The sequence below is a fragment of the Seriola aureovittata genome, chromosome 18 (assembly GCF_021018895.1).
Source record: "Seriola aureovittata isolate HTS-2021-v1 ecotype China chromosome 18, ASM2101889v1, whole genome shotgun sequence".
In the NCBI taxonomy this organism is placed as follows: domain Eukaryota; kingdom Metazoa; phylum Chordata; class Actinopteri; order Carangiformes; family Carangidae; genus Seriola; species Seriola aureovittata.
Window position 1 is genome coordinate 24,470,012 of NC_079381.1, and position 17,339 is coordinate 24,487,350.

Consider the following 17,339-nt stretch of genomic DNA (forward strand, 5'->3'; position numbering starts at 1 on the left):
CTGCGTTTTTCCCGCGCAGCGCGTCATGAGGAAGGGGCGGGGCCTCACCAGCCCACTGACTCGGCTTTACTCTGGAAAACCAGACAAACTGTCTCTGTGGCTTCAGGACGTTTTATTTTCCTCTGTGAACCGTCTCTTCGACTTTCAGGTATTTAATCCAACACCTGTATTAATGTGCACGTGTGTTTGTGTCGTTTGTGTCTCTGTTGTTCGGGTTTTAGTTTAGTTTAGATGAAACTAAAAGCCTGACTTCGACTAACGGTAACTCACAGTCTGTTCTTTGTACATTTACTCAAGTACTTTACTTCAGTACAGGCAGGAGGAAGAAGTACTCACATCCTTTACTGTAGTTAAAGTACAAATACAACATGTACGAATACTTCATTACAAGTAAAAGGCCGGCAGTCATAGTTTTACACAAGTATATTTTCATTATACAGAATGCCCCCTTATATAATCTTACACTTATTTATTTATTTATTTAATACAATATTTAATTATTGTATTAATATTATGATTATTAAAGATGCATTAACATGTAAGCAACATTTTTAGGTTGTAGCTGGTTTAAACAGAGCTACTTTTAACTACTTTAATACTGATTTAATTTATAAAAATGCTTAATATTTTACAAGAAAAAATCACATGTAATAAAGCAAATGTTTCAATCAACTAATAACATGAAATGGAAATACTACAATTACCTTGAAACTGTAATTGAATTGTGCATTTTACTAAACTACATTTATTTGACATAAATAGACCTAATTAGTTTTCATTATAACATATAATAAGATCATAACATTGAACACATTGTTAAAGATTAAACCAGTGGTTCCCAGTCTTCTTGGTTTGTGACACGTTTCTTAAAAATGATTAATGGATTAATCAATATTATTCGATCAACAGAAAATGATTTGATTGTGATTTTTGAAGCTCAGTCACAGCTTCTCAGATCAGAGGATTTAATGCATTTCTTTGTTGTATTTGATAGAAAACTGAATATTTAAACAACAAAACAGTGAATTGTTAATGATGTCAACAAACACATTTAGTTTACGATGATATAAAACTGAGAATCATCACGTTGGAGAAGCTGTTTGATTAAAAAGTGACTCAAACAATTAATCAATTATCAAAAAATAATGTAGTTTTACAAATTTTCTGTTGAGAAAAGGCTGCAGTAGTGGAGGTGGAGCTAGAGGAAAGGTCAGTGGGGTTGATCCTCTGGGGACCATGAGTGTCTGTACAGTCCCTGCAGTATAGTCGGGGTGTTTGAGTCTGAGTTATTCTGGCTGACCACATGGAGTCTGCTGCCGCCGCTCCTGTGTTGCAGATGATGACGTGACCTCGGGGCTGCAGAGCGGTGGCCGCCTCAGCTGTCAGTGATGGAGGACGTCTGGTCTGTGGCCGTGGGAGTTTTCCAGGTGTGGATGTTTGTGGTGGTCTTCTTCATCATGCTGCCCGCCATGTTTGGCCTCTCCCTGGGGGTCACCGGGGTCTACATCCAGATCCTGGTCAAAATCCTGGAGGTAACTGAAACAGAGAGTTTTATTGAACTCAGACAGTTTGTCCTCAGGGGAACTTGTGGTTGCCCTCTTCACTCCTTCCTTACTCAACATGTGTGTACAGTTATGAAATGTGCAGCAGCAGCCACCGGGTCAGAGGTCATCTGAAAATAACTGTCTTTGTAGTGGGCCACGCTACGAATCCAGAGAGGACGGCAGGAGCAGCCCAGCGTGCCTGTCCCTCTGCCCAACGGTGAGTCGCATGAACCATCATCCTTTATTTGATCATCACAAATAAATGAATAAACTGTCAGAGATCTTTAATGAACACTGATTAACACATCACTTCCCCAGGACAAAGGTTTAAATACAGTATGTGCTAGTTAACAACGAAACACATTTAAAACAGGTGCAAAACCTGGGGCCTAAATTTCCCACAATGCACCTGGACCACTGACAGTTGGGGGTTAGTCTAGTAGTTGCTTATCTATCCCGGAGCCTGCAGCAGAGATGAGGGGGTGGGGGAGTCTGACACTTGTCGTCTTCAGACCCCTCCCACCACTACAGGCTTCATACTGCTGTTTACAGATGTGCAGCAGAGCTCCCCAACATCTGGAAACACCTGGAGAGCCACTGAGGTCAGGGAGCATGTTATTCACAGGGACAAAATATGTTGGAGATGAGGAAACATACAGGTGATGTTCAAACTTCACAGCTGTGTTTCCACTCGCCTGCGAATGTGAACTTAAAAACCAGAAATGGAAACACGGGAATTTTGAAAAAGTTTTCAAACGTTCACAAAAGTGAAATGGAAACAACTTTTTTCGCATTCAGGTGATAATTGTCGCATCATTTAATGGGAACGATATCGTGAGAGGAGAAAACCAAACTTTGTTCACACAACTTCACCCAGTGGAAACACAGAACACTTTTCTAAACATCATTGTCTATTAATCTACAGATTTTCATTAATGGACATAAAATGTTAGAAAATAGTGGAAAATTCTCTTTATATTTTTTACTGTATCAGCAGATTAATCAGTAATGAAAGAAGAATCATTAGTTGCAGACGTATTTCCTGTTGTAGAAGGTTAGGGCCACATGTGAAAACATTTCTTAAAGTTCAGAGTTTAAAGTCAGAATGCTAAAACAAAAAAAGAAAGCGTTTTCAGATGTGGCCCTAATCCTCTTCCGTAGTTGACACAGTGCCACGAGCTGGAGGTGAAACATGTGGGGGGGGGAGCTGGACTCTGTGGCTGACCTCAGATCAGTGATATGTGAGTGTGGTGTGGAAGCAGCAGCTGCACTTCCCTGTTTGTGTTGTGTGCTCAGTCAGGACACTGTATCCTGCTGTTTGTTTCAGCTGCAGACAGAGGTCATGTGACGCTGTGTGTGTGTGTGTGTGTGTGTGTGTGTGTGTGTGTGTGTGTGTGTGTGTGTGTGTGTGTGTGAGAGCTCCTCCCCATTGGTCGGCCCTGGCGTCAGATGTCGGGGTGCCGATCAGTGTGAAAAACACATGGCTCGTCTCAGGATGACGACGCAACAGCAGATTGCATAAGTTTAACCAAACAGAGAGACACTGAGAGACACTGAGACACTGAGACACTAAGAGACACTGAGAGACTGAGAGACACTGAGAGACACTGAGAGACTGAGAGACACTGAGAGACACTGAGAGACACTGAGACACTGAGACACTGAGAGACACTGAGACACTGAGACACTGGGAGACTGAGAGACACTGAGAGACACTGAGACACTGAGAGACACTGAGAGACACTGAGAGACAACTCATTGATATTTATATATATAATAAAACAGGACTTTTATTTTGAAGTCTCGTTTTGTCCCAAATCCTTAAGTCATTTTACTCTGACCTGAAACAGAAGATCCTCACATTGCCTTTTGGTTTGAGTAATGACGTCACAACAAATAATCAATTATCAAATGTCACTGATTAATAAACTGATCGTTTCTGCTCTAAATATTTTACGCTGCTGGAACTAGAAGACAGGATTATATTTTAGTATTAGAGGTTAAATGCCACGGAGCTGATGGAGAACAGACATGTTGTGAGATGAAGGAGTGAACTGGACGTGAAGGGGTTAAATGTTTGTGAGAGGTCAACGTCCTCGTGATCTCAGACACGTTCTGCTTTAACATAACGCACACTGTTCTCTGCTGCTAATCTCATTTCAGGCTTTAGACAGAGCCGCACAGAAACAGCATGTACACATTAACCAGCCGAGCAACTCTGCATTATATATTATATATATATGTTATAATAATAATAATCAGAATATTTATAAAAATAATAATAATTGTTATTATTGTGAGTCACAACATGAGGATAAAAGTCTGCTGACTGTTTAAAACACGCTGTTGTGTGTGTTAGTTAATGAGTGTGAGAAGTTACACAACTCAAACTGTCAGACTGTTGTCATAGCGACGCTCGGCCTCATCTGACTCCGGTGCAGCTGAATACCTGTGTACACAGAGGTGTGAACTGTAAATAAGAGATGAGGCTGGAGGCGACACACCCAGACGCATTCTTCACACAGATGTTACGGATGTTTGTTTTATAGTTCTGACAATCAATCAGACAACAGATGAACCATATTATCGATCGATATCAGCTATCAATACATCAGTAATGATAGAGACTTCCTGAGCCGGATCAGAACCTGGTCCTGTCCTTACTGAGTGTCTCTGTGGTCCCATCATCTCCAACAGAGTGAGACGTCCCCAGATAGGAAGATAAATCCGGCACACATTTACACAGTATACGCCTTGGTTCCACGGCCCAAGTCTGGCCCATATACGGCACGATTGTCAAATCCTATTTCCTCACCCGGACCAATTCTGGCGCACACACAGAAAATCTTCCGGCTGTCAGTCAGTACAGCAGGATAACAGCTGGAATCTACCCAGATGTGGAAGTATATGGGCCAGACTTGGGCCAGACTGAGACCAGACTCGGGCCATGGACCTGGATATATACTGGGCCAGAAGTTTCACATCAGTTTCAAACTCTGTTACCGTCAAAGCCTCTGCACAGTTTCTGATACTGTTACTATGGTGACGCACTCACACTGTTATCATGTGATAGAACAGCTGCAGATCTGATTGGTCACAGGATTTAATCATTCAAATGAAAGGAATGTAAATTTGAAACATAAAAACTTCATGTGCGTCGTGTTGGTCGTGCAGGGATCATCGAGCGAGCGGGGGGCTCGATGGAGGAGGAGATGGGGCAGCTGCGGAGCTCTCGCTCTCTGGCGGGGGGCGAGTTTTCTCTGAGCGACGCCTTCTATTTCTACAAGAAGGGTCTGGAGAGCATCGCGGACGATCAGGTGACCCAGCGCTTCTCCTCCGAGGAGCTGGCTACCTGGAACCTCCTCACCCGCACCAACCAGAACTTCCGCTACATCAGCCTCCGCCTCACCGTCATCTGGGGTGTCGGCGTCTTCGTACGGTACTGCGTCCTCTTCCCCCTCAGGTGAGTCGCCTCTAAAGATGGCGTCCCATTCATCCAACACAACACTATGAAAATAAGTTGTGATAAACCGTCAGTCACTGCCTCGACGTGTCATCATGTCTCCCTCCCTCAGGATCACTCTGGCCATCATCGGCCTGTCGTGGCTCGTGATCGGGACCACGCTGGTTGGGTTTTTACCTGAGAGCAGGTACGGCAGCACCTGTGACCACGGCTGTGTCTGAATGTGCTGTTTTTCCCATGATGCTCAGGTTTATTTTCACTGTGTTTATCAGTGCGAAGAACTGGCTGAGTGAAGTGGTCCATCTGACCTGCTACAGGATCTGTGCCAGAGGACTGTCAGCCACCGTCCACTACCACAACAAGTCAGTGTCAGCTACAGGAAGTGCTTTTACTGTGACGCTTTAACTACAGGAAGTGCTTTTACTGTGACGCTTTAACTACAGGAAGTGCTTTTACTGTGACGCTTTCACTACAGGAAGTGCTTTTACTGTGACGCTTTAACTACAGGAAGTACTTTTACTGTGACACTTTAACTACAGGAAGTGCTTTTACTGTGACACTTTAACTACAGGAAGTGCTTTTACTGTGACACTTTAACTACAGGAAGTACTTTTACTGTGATGCTTTAACTACAGGAAGTGCTTTTACTGTGACACTTTAACTACAGGAAGTGCTTTTACTGTGACACTTTAACTACAGGAAGTACTTTTACTGTGACATTGTAACTACAGGAGGTACTTTTACTTTTACAACTGAAGTATATTTAGCTGATTATAGTTCTGTACTTTTACTTTGAAGTAAACTGTTGAATGCAGGACTTGCACTAGAGTATTATGTCGTTGTACTTGTACTTCAGTAAATGATCTCAGTTCTTGCCCCCCACCCGCCCAGAGAGAACAGACCTCAGAAAGGAGGAATCTGTGTTGCTAATCACACCACACCCATCGATGTGGTGATTCTGGCCAATGACGGCTGCTACGCCATGGTGAGTGTCATCACCGCAGCTGGTCGGTGTGTCTGCTACAGGAAGTGTTTGAATGCAGTGATGTCAGCGCTCTGCGCTCCCTGTCCTCCTCAGGTGGGTCAGATCCACGGTGGTCTGATGGGGGTCATCCAGAGGTCGATGGTCAGGTCCTGTCCTCACGTTTGGTTCGAGAGGTCGGAGATGAAAGACCGCCACGCTGTGACCAGCAGGTGAGACGCAAGTTCAAACCACGTCTGCAGACACAGAGAGAGAGAGAAGTTTAACCCCGCCCACTTTCTCATGTGCACACAGTTGACCAATCACAGTGTAAAGTGGGCGGGCTCTGTGAATTTCTCTTTTAACTATTTCTTTTGAGCACTTGTTTGTGACACACACACACACACACACACACACACACACACACACATCTATCAATGCTATTTCATTACTGCTTTGTTTGTTAATAAACCTGAGATTCCCCTGGCGACACAGAGGTCAAAGGTCAAGAGGATTGAAACACCAGGAGGATCCAGAATTCATAGCATCTGAACCGAAGATAACAGCCTTAAAAATCAAGTTGAAAGAAGATATTGAGACGCAGCAGAGCGTCACATGACGGGAGCGAGGCCCGGTGGGAACTGAGCGTGGAGCGGTGACACTGACGATCAGCTGACTGTTTAATTAAAGCAAAGCTGTGACTGTAGTAAACGGTGGATGAGATGAGGAAGTTCTGCTGAAAGAGAAACTCAGAGCGAATCATTCAAAACACAAGAAATGAACAAGTTGATTTTAATGAACTCATGAAGCCGCTCCTCTCTCTCTCTGCAGACTCAGAGCGCACGTCGCCGCGAAGACCAAACTACCCATCCTCATCTTCCCTGAAGGTCAGTGTCCTCATGTGAGGATGAGGAGGATGAGGAGGATGATGATGAGGATGATGATGATGGTGATGATGATGATGATGAGGATGATGATGATGATGATGATGATGATGAAGATGGTCAGATAACTTGTGTCTGTGTTTCAAACAGGAACTTGTATCAACAACACGTCGGTCATGATGTTTAAGAAGGGAAGCTTCGAGATCGGAGGGACCATTTACCCCGTCGCAATAAAGGTAGAGATTTCACAATAAAACTTATTGATTATATGAAAGATGTAAAGGTCATATTGAATCCTGCAGTATGAATGTGTTCCATGGTACAAACATACAGATGTGCGTCGCAAAACGGTCTCCTTACTCGCTTTGTTAGAGCCACCTGCTCTCTCTCACACTGATACAAGCTTCCATAGTGGGAACAGTCTGACCAGTACGAGTCACACCCAGTCTGACCAGTACGAGTCACACCCAGTCTGACCAGTACGAGTCACACCCAGTCTGACCAGTAGTGGAGCCGACAGTGTGACACTGGAGGGAAACTCACGGGGTCGTTCATGTTCCCCAGAGGATGAACTGTAATGACTCTCATGATCCTCTAGCGCCATGAAAGGTGCTAATTAGCAGATGTTAGCATGCTAACATGCTAAACTAAGATGGTTAGCATGGTAAATGTTATACCTGCATGTGTTAGCATTGTCACTGTGAGCATGGTATCATGTTGATGTTAACATTAGCATTTAGCTATTTAGTTTATCGGAAACCCACACGTCCTGACTGCTACCGACTCTCTGACTCTGTGTGGTCATGACGACCACCGTGGTCGGTCATGTGACATGACACCTGAGAGAAGCTCCACCTGTGACTCACCTTCACCTCTCTGTGTGTCAGTACGACCCTCGCTTCGGTGACGCCTTCTGGAACAGCGGGAAATTCAACATGGTCAGTTACCTGCTGCGGATGATGACCAGCTGGGCCATCGTGGTCAACGTGTGGTACCTGCCCCCCATGACCATACAGGTACGCCTCCATCTGAAGCCAGGAGAGACACACTCCTCACACATCATCTTCATCGTCATCAGACTGTGTCCAAACACAGAGAAGTGAGCGATCACTTTCATCATCAATGAATCTGCTGATTATTTTCTCCATCAATTGATTCGTCAATTTCTCTTTGACGGCGCTGAGCGTCTGTGAAAGACGTGAAAAAAACTGAATTCCTTCATTAGAGAATCTGGAAACATCAAATGTTGGAATCTTAAAAAATGACATTAATTAGTTAGATTATGGATCATTGATTGTGATTGGAAAGTAAATCTGTAAATCGTTCAGTCAGTCTCAGTTTTATTGTCTTTTTTCGATGTGTTTCTATTAAACCGTTAAAATAATAATAATGAAAGAAAATGAAGAAGAAAGTTTCTTTTGACACATTCTCTCAAAACATATGAAGAAGAAACATAAATGATTCATCACTTATCTGAATAATGATAATGTGTGTGTGTGTGTGTGTGTGTGTGTGTGTGTGTGTTTGCAGGACGGGGAAGACGCAGCTCAGTTTGCCAACAGAGTGAAATCTGCCATCGCCCACCAGGGGGGGCTGCTGGACCTGGCCTGGTGAGGCCCCCCCCCCCCCCCCCCCCCCCCACACACACACACACACACACACACACAAATACTCTGGAGAGTATCTGAGTACATTTACTGTAATACTGCAAATACCTGCTGAGCTTCCTGTATAAATAACTTCTCCTTCTTCTTCTTCTCCTTTTTCTGCTTCCTCTTCTCCTTCTTGTTGTTGTTGTTCCTCTTCTTCTTCTGCATCATCTTCTTCCTCCTCCTCCTCCTCCTCCTCCTCCTCCTCCTCCTCTCAGGGACGGAGGACTGAAGAGAGGGAAGGTGAAGGACTCGTTTAAAGAGGAGCAGCAGAAGATGTACAGCAGCATCATCGTAGGAGTCAACAACACAGAGGAGGAGTGACATCATCACCATCATCATCATCGTTATCGTCATCATCACTGTGATGTGTGAACGCCTCATATCCAGAAGCTGGATCTCCAGGAAGCCTCAGATACAGCAGCTGATCATCAATCAATCAATCGATCAATAAGAGACTGTATCAACTCTTAAAGTCTTATTCTACATTTTTATAACATGGTGTGTGTGTTTGCGTGTGTGTGTGTGTTTGTGTGTGTGTGTATAGGTGTGTGTGTGTGTGTGTGTGTGTGTGTGTGTGTGTGTGTGTGTGTTGTGTGTGTGTGTGTGTGTGCGTGTAGGTGTGTGTGTGTGTGTGTGTGTGTGTGTGTGTGTGTGTAGTGGTGCACTTGCACCAGCAGGAGGCAGTGTAACACAACACAATATGAACTGTTGGTTTCTTCAGCTGTGATCAATATTCTGTTATTATCTGTCAGTGTGTGTGTTTTATAAACCAGACGGACTCAGACTGAAGATGTGTTTTTAAAAGATCCACACACACACACACACACACACACACACACACACACACACACACACACACACACACACACACACAGTTCCACCTCACCTCCATCTATTTATTTTGATTTAATCTAACGAGGCTAACGAATGAAACTTCACAGTCAAACACTTTACAACATCCACTAATGAGTATTTTCATTATTGATAAATCTGCAGATGATTCTCTCAATTAATTGATCAGCTGTTTGATCAGAAAATGTCTAAAAGAAAATATCCATCCCTCGTTTTTGATCAACAGCTGAAAGTTCAGTTTCATCTAAAACACAAAACAAAAGCGTCAGTGAAGGAGCCATTAATTAATCAATTATCACATTAGTTAGTGATTATTCTTCTGTTGATTGATCAGTGATTGTTTCAGCTCCATGTCATATACAGAGGTCACAGAGGTCGCACAGAGGAAAAATAAGACCATGATAATAACACAAATAAGAAGTTAAAAAATCACTTTTAGTAAATAAGGAGAATAAAAAGATAAAACTATTCAATGCTTCAAAACTGTTCAATAAGTATTAAAATAAGTGTTCAATAAGTGTTCAATAAGTGTTCAATAAGTGTTCAATAAGTGTTCAATAAGTGTTCACCTGTAAATCATTCAATCACATGTATCAGAAGCTTCAGAACAAACATTTTCTGTATCTGGTCAAAACTAGAATCATAGATGAAACAGTGACAAACACTTCAAACAGTCAGACAATAAACAGCCAGAAAACAAACAGTCAGAAAACAAACAGCCAGAAAACAAACAGCCAGAAAACAAACAGTCAGAAAACAAACAGCCAGAAAACAAACAGCCAGAAAACAAACAGTCAGAAAACAAACAGCCAGAAAACAAACAGTCAGACAATAAACAGTCAGACAATAAACAGTCAGAAAACAAACAGTCAGAAAACAAACAGCCAGAGAACAAAGAAAAAGGAAAAAATAGAATTTAAATATAAAGACTGGAAGGAGAGAATATCTTTAATCACCAGTTCTTTTACTTTTTCCCTCCAAATATTTTCCATATTTCCAACATGAGATGATCTGAACCAGTGTTCTCCAACCTGTGGTCCGGGACCCCTGAGGGGTCGCAGCGTGAGGCTGAGCGGTCAGGAGATGATTCATAAACACAAAAGTCATTTTCCACATAATATAATATAATAATGAAGATTTTATCTTAAATTACAACAACGATTCTGTCCTTAATGTTGTTACCTGTGTGTAACGTGTTACCTGTGTGTTACCTGTGCGTTACCTGTGTTACCTGTGTGTTACCTGTGTGTTACCTGTGTGTTACCTGTGTGTTACCTGTGCGTTACCTGTGTGTAACGTGTGTTACCTGTGTGTTACCTGTGTGTTACCTGTGTGTAACGTGTGTTACCTGTGTTACCTGTGTGTTACCTGTGTGTTACCTGTGTGTTACCTGTGTGTAACGTGTGTTACCTATGTGTTACCTATGTGTTACCTGTGTGTTACCTATGTGTTACCTGTGTGTTACCTATGTGTTACCTGTGTGTAACGTGTTTTACCTGTGTGTAACGTGTGTGTAACGTGTGTGTAACGTGTGTGTAACGTGTTACCTATGTGTTACCTATGTGTTACCTGTGTGTTACCTGTGTGTTACCTGTGTGTTACCTGTGTGTAACGTGTGTTACCTGTGTGTTACCTGTGTTACCTGTGTTACCTATGTTACCTGTGTTACCTGTGTGTTACCTGTGTGTTACCTGTGTTACCTGTGTTACCTGTGTGTTACCTGTGTTACCTGTGTTACCTGTGTTACCTGTGTGTTACCTTAGTGTAACGTGTGTGTAACCTGTGTTACCTGTGTGTTACCTGTGTGTAACGTGTGTGTAACCTGTGTTACCTGTGTGTTACCTGTGTTACCTGTGTGTTACCTGTGTGTTACCTGTGTGTAACCTGTGTTACCTGTGTGTTACCTGTGTTACCTGTGTGTTACCTGTGTGTTACCTGTGTGTTACCTGTGTGTTACCTGTGTTACCTGTGTTACCTGTGTTACCTGTGTGTTACCTGTGTGTTACCTGTGTTACCTGTGTTACCTGTGTGTTACCTGTGTGTTACCTGTGTTACCTGTGTTACCTGTGTTACCTGTGTGTTACCTGTGTTACCTGTGTTACCTGTGTGTTACCTGTGTTACCTGTGTTACCTGTGTTACCTGTGTTACCTGTGTGTTACCTGTGTTACCTGTGTTACCTGTGTGTTACCTGTGTTACCTGTGTTACCTGTGTGTTACCTGTGTGTTACCTGTGTGTTACCTGCACATGTTTTCAGTCTGCCTGTCAAACTTAGAAAAAGAGAATTTTGTGTTTTTATTGTAAATTGAAAATGTACAAAGCAACAAGAAGCTGCTGCAGAGCTGGAACAACTACAACATCAACAGATCATCAACTACCAAATGTATTGATCACTGATTAATCATTTAAATTAAGTTTTAGGCCAAAATGTCCAGATTTTAAATAGTAATATTGACACATACACATTTATATACTGTATATATATATATATATATATATATATATTCTTTTGATATAATCATCATCCACTGAGCTGCTGAACTCTTCCATGTCTCTTATTGTCGTTTTATATTTTGCTGAATCATATTTGATCATTTTATCTCTCCAGCTGTGAACATCTGTTTTATGTCTCTCCTCTTCTGTGTCCTCACCGTCCATATTCTGTTCATCACACGTTTTTACACCTGATTTTAAAACTGTAATAAAGGAAGAAGAGCTGACATCATCATCCTCACACACTGACAGGATTTAGATGTAAAACAAGCAGATGTCACAGTCAAACATCTGGAAACATCTGCTCGCTGCCTGTTAGAACATTAATAAAAGGCTTTCATCATTTTAAATCTTCGATGTTATATTCTATTTCTGACATTTTATAACTGATTAACAGAGATAAATAATTGTCTGTTATTAATGATGAATGTAGCTGCACATCATAACGAGGCCGTGTGTCCTCAGTAATAAAGGCCGTCCTCCTGCCGATGCGTCGGAGGCGGGAAAGCGGCTGCACAGCTGAGTCGGGCCGGGACATGTTTACTGTGACGGCGCTTTAATAAAGAAAGCAGAGACTGTGAAATAGCATGGAGTTATTCTTCCACACACAGCCGGCTCACATTTCACAGCCTCTCTCTGTGTGTGTGTGTGTGTGTGTTGTGTGTGTGTGTGTGTGTGTGTGTGTGTGACGCCTCAGCCTCTTCCCGCCTCCCGCCTCTAATAACAATCCAGCAACTCAAATTGCTTGAACAGAAATGTTTGTTCTCCTCTAACAAGATTGTGAATTATTAATAGGATCTAAAGCCGCTTCTATAACCCGATTGTTGAGGTGGGATTGTTGGCGCGCGCTGCTCCGCCACACCATTCACTGTGATGTATGTGTCTGCACATCTTTATATCCAATTTAATGTGATTCAGATAGATTTCAGAGGGACATCATAAAAGGCATTGGAGTGACCCCGGCTGTGGACTCCATACAACCGCCCCACATGTCCCAATATGTTGATTCGATTTGCTCAATTTTACTTTTACCCCCAGCTGATCTATACAAATGCAATGCAGGTACACTAAGTAAATATGAATACATTTCCAAATTGAATCCCGGTGAATGTAGTCCACCCAGGACATCATTTTAAATCCCGCTGCTGTGGGAACTGCAGCGGTCTGACCACTCACGAGGGTAAATGACCGAGCCCCCCCCCCCCCCCCCCACATTCCCCTCCCAGGCTCGCCATTAGCCGGAGGGTAATGCCTTTAAATACATTGTTCTGCCATCTATTCTGTGCTGCTGCTGTAATGTATGTGATGCTGAGGAGGACGATGCAGCTCCCACAGCAGGATCGATACCATTCCTGGAATCCACGTGGGGCCTGGACCGTGTGAAATGATCCCAACAGCATCTCAGGTCCCGCTCAGCTGTGGGGGGGGGGGGGGGGGACTGAAGCTCAGTTTAACAGTGTTTCATTTAATGAGAGAGAAACATTTCATCTGACAGCTGGAGTCACTGGTTCCTTCAGATTAAGAGTTTAGCTGCTAAAAGTCCATGTTACATTCAAATAAATAAAAGTGAGAAAAACAAACGTATGAAAAAGTAAAATACAATAAATATACTGTAAACAGAGACAAACATAGAACAAACAACAACAATTATCAGCACGACAGCAGACTGAAAGGCCTGTGATTAAATACGTGTCTTAACCAAGATTTAAAAATAAAAATGGAGGGAGCTCAGCTGATTGCTACTGGAAATAATAAAGTGTGTGTGTGTGTGTGTGTGTGTGTGTGTGTGTGTGTGTGTGTGTGTGTGGATTCATCTCAACAACTGTTTGAGACACAAAGACAGATGATCACAACACAGTATCAATATTATCATGAAATCTATAGATAATAATAATAATAACAATAATGATAACAATAATAACAATTATAATATTAATAACAATGATAATAATAACAATAATGATAATAATGATGATAATAATGATTATAATAATAATAATAATAATAATAACAACGGTAATGATAATAATAATAATAATAATAATAATGATAATGATGATAATAATTATAATAAAGATAATAATAATAATAATAATAATAATAATAATAATAATAATGATAATTGTTATTATAATGATAATAATAATAATAATAATAATAATAATAATAATAATAATAATTGTTATTATAATGATAATAATAATAATAAAAGCATCTTTAACGTTGTTGTTTGTCAGTTTCCTGTCTTGGTGTCTGGCAGACAGACAGACAGACTGACAGACAGACAGACAGACAGACAGACAGACAGACAGACAGACAGACAGACAGACAGACAGACTGACAGACAGACAGACAGACAGACAGACAGACAGACAGACTGTGTGACACAGTGAGAAGATGAAGGTGTGTGTCATGAACATGATGCTAATATTTTTCTTTTAAAGATCACAGTTATCATCAGCTCAGTGAAACGGTTTCTTCTTCTCTCCTCGCTGATGAATCATGTGACGACCCCTCAGGTTTACCTGGTGACCCCGGAGGGGCCCGACCCGCGGGTTGGGAACCACTATTTCTATATTATCTATACTTTATTATTTCGACTTTATCTGATTTATTCTAGATTGTTTCTTATTTATTATTTGTTCTTATTTTATTTCTTATTTTATTTCCCTTGTTGCTGTGGTCGTCTCTCATTTGATCTTTCTGTTAAATTACAGAACAATCTTCATATAAATGTAAAAGTGTGTGATTTGCTTTTAGTTTTACAAACAGACTCAGAGACGTGAGTCAGTGTTTGTGTCGCTCACATTATAATCATGTGATAATTATTAATTAGTTATTAAAGCTTCAGCCTGTTCAATGTGTTTTATTGTTTATATTGTTTATATTGTTTATATTTACTGTATTTAATAATAATAATAATGATTGATGAAGATATATTTGTTTGTTTGTTTCTTATTATCAGAGAAACAAACAAACAAATCAGGTGAGAAACATCAGAACAGGTGACAAGGATCAGTGTGTGTGTGTGTTTGTGTGTGTGTGTGTGTGTGTGTGTGTGAAGCAGTGTAATCATGACAACTGACCACACACACACACACACACACACACAGGTGAGACTCACAGGTGTCTTGGTCTGACCGGGCGAGGGGGGGTCAGAGCCTGGACCTGATCTCAGCCTCATTTGCATACGCTAATGAAAGCAGCTATAATTGGTCAGGATTGATTTTTTTTTCCCGCCTTGATTGAGCTTCAATCGAGTCTGAAGTTCTTCAAGTGGAGAACAGATTGATTTGTGGTTGAATTCCAGTTTATTTAGTTTAGAAAATAATTATGTTCTCGCGCTGTGATTGGACAGAGAGCAGAGGAGAGTCTCTGACCCCCCCCCCCCCCCCCCCCCCCCCCCGTTTGTTATGAGAGGAATCATTTCTGCCGTCGTCTCCAATCTGTCCCCCACGATTCATTGTGTTTTACTGAGTGAGGAGGTGGAGTCACATGACAAATGTCCTGCCTCCAGGTACATGAAGGTGTGAAATTGCAGACTCCTCTTTGCCCCCCGGCCCCCCCTCCCTGTGCCTCAGGAGGTATTTCTTCTTTTATTGACAGAGCGGCGGGCTGTGGGCCTGATGGCGGCGGCTGCTCCCCACATCCTCCTCCTCCAGCCCTGATTGCTTTTGTTTCCAGGTCACCTCCTATCTATGGCTGCAACTTTTCCAATTTCTCAGAGCTGCTTGTATGAAGACAGAGGGAGCGGCGTGCTGCGGCATTCTGGGAAATGTACATGAACCTCCGCAGAGAGACAACACAAAGGAAACACATTGAATTCTTCTCACTTACAAGCTCAGCTCCTGTAACCCCCCCCCCCCCCACCCCCCCTGATGAAACTTCATCAAATGAATAATCAAATAAATGTCTTGGTTCATTAATATGAAATTATCTTAGCGTGCAGTTAATTGCATTAAGGCCGTGCGGCTGTTTGCGAGGACGGAGCGGCGGATGATGGATGAAGAAAGCAGCGGAACTAAATTGAAAGTGTACTCATCCGTTCTTCGCTCACAACTAATGATAAATTGAGCGTGTCACGTCGAACAATACGCGGCGAGGTTTAAACATGGCCTCCGCAGCACAGAGGGATTGTGGGTCGTCAGGTAGCCTGATCTGTGTCCATCACTAATTACACACCAGAGTCTTCATTTCCTGTTTCCAAACACTCCAGTCGTTAGGATCCACAGGCTTTTAGCTTCTTCTTCTTCTTCTGCTCTTTCACTTTATCAATAAGAAGATTATAAATATGAAACTGAACATGATGCAGTTTCAATCAGGACGTGTTTGATTATTACAGCGGAGTTTAATAAAGCATTTATTACACGTTTATACTCAGATAATTAATGCTGAATAAACATGAACACGTTCTTCATGTCAACAAAATGTGATCAACTGCTTTTTTATAAATTCATCAAAAGTCACGTGATTTTTTTAGTTTCAGAAGTTTGAGAGAAAATAAAGTTAAAAACATTGTTTTAGTTTTTTGTGTTGGTGTGTGTATATCAGTGTGTGTATATCAGTGTGTGTATATCAGTGTGTGTATATCAGTGTGTGTATATCAGTGTGTGTATATTAGTGTGTGTATATTAGTGTGTGTATATCAGTGTGTGTATATCAGTGTGTGTAGATCAGTGTGTGTAGATCAGTGTGTGTATATTAGTGTGTGTATATTAGTGTGTGTGTATCAGTGTGTGTATATTAGTGTGTGTATATTAGTGTGTGTATATCAGTGTGTGTATATCAGTGTGTGTATATCAGTGTGTGTAGATCAGTGTGTGTATATTAGTGTGTGTATATTAGTGTGTGTATATTAGTGTGTGTATATCAGTGTGTGTATATCAGTGTGTGTATATCAGTGTGTGTATATCAGTGTGTGTATATCAGTGTGTGTATATCAGTGTGTGTATATCAGTGTGTGTATATCAGTGTGTGTATATTAGTGTGTGTATATCAGTGTGTGTATATCAGTGTGTGTATATTAGTGTGTGTATATCAGTGTGTGTATATCAGTGTGTGTAGATCAGTGTGTGTATATCAGTGTGTGTATATCAGTGTGTGTATATTAGTGTGTGTGTTGGTGTGTGTGTTGGTGTGTGTATATTAGTGTGTGTATATTAGTGTGTGTATATCAGTGTGTGTATATCAGTGTGTGTATATCAGTGTGTGTATATCAGTGTGTGTATATCAGTGTGTGTATATCAGTGTGTGTGTTGGTGTGTGTGTTGGTGTGTGTATATTAGTGTGTGTATATCAGTGTGTGTATATTAGTGTGTGTATATCAGTGTGTGTGTATCAGTGTGTATATCAGTGTGTGTATATCAGTGTGTGTGTATCAGTGTGTATATCAGTGTGTGTATATCAGTGTGTGTGTATCAGTGTGTATATCAGTGTGTGTATATCAGTGTGTGTGTATCAGTGTGTGTGTTGGTGTGTGTGTTGGTGTGTG

General features: G+C 41.6%; 1 protein-coding gene across 1 annotated transcript; it reads left to right on the forward strand.

Annotated features, from left to right (window-relative positions):
- Nucleotides 1-28: 28 nt before the first annotated feature.
- Nucleotides 29-9,288, forward strand: gpat3 (glycerol-3-phosphate acyltransferase 3). Its single transcript, XM_056404469.1, has 13 exons — nt 29-148; nt 1,337-1,532; nt 1,695-1,761; nt 4,719-5,007; nt 5,120-5,194; nt 5,280-5,369; nt 5,899-5,992; nt 6,086-6,201; nt 6,800-6,855; nt 7,003-7,088; nt 7,740-7,868; nt 8,383-8,462; nt 8,720-9,288. Exons 2-13 carry the CDS (start codon nt 1,389-1,391, stop codon nt 8,823-8,825), a joined length of 1,332 nt encoding a protein of 443 aa, XP_056260444.1. The 5' UTR covers nt 29-148; nt 1,337-1,388; the 3' UTR covers nt 8,826-9,288.
- The last annotated feature ends 8,051 nt before the right edge of the window (nt 9,289-17,339 follow it).

Excerpts from the sequence above, each read along its gene's own strand:
- gpat3 (XM_056404469.1), top strand. The coding sequence starts at position 1,389 with ATGGAGGACGTCTGGTCTGTGGCCGTGGGAGTTTTCCAGGTGTGGATG. Across the intron at positions 5,008-5,119 it reads TGCGTCCTCTTCCCCCTCAG|GATCACTCTGGCCATCATCG; the intron begins GTGAGTCGCCTC and ends TCCCTCCCTCAG. Across the intron at positions 8,463-8,719 it reads GGGCTGCTGGACCTGGCCTG|GGACGGAGGACTGAAGAGAG; the intron begins GTGAGGCCCCCC and ends TCCTCCTCTCAG.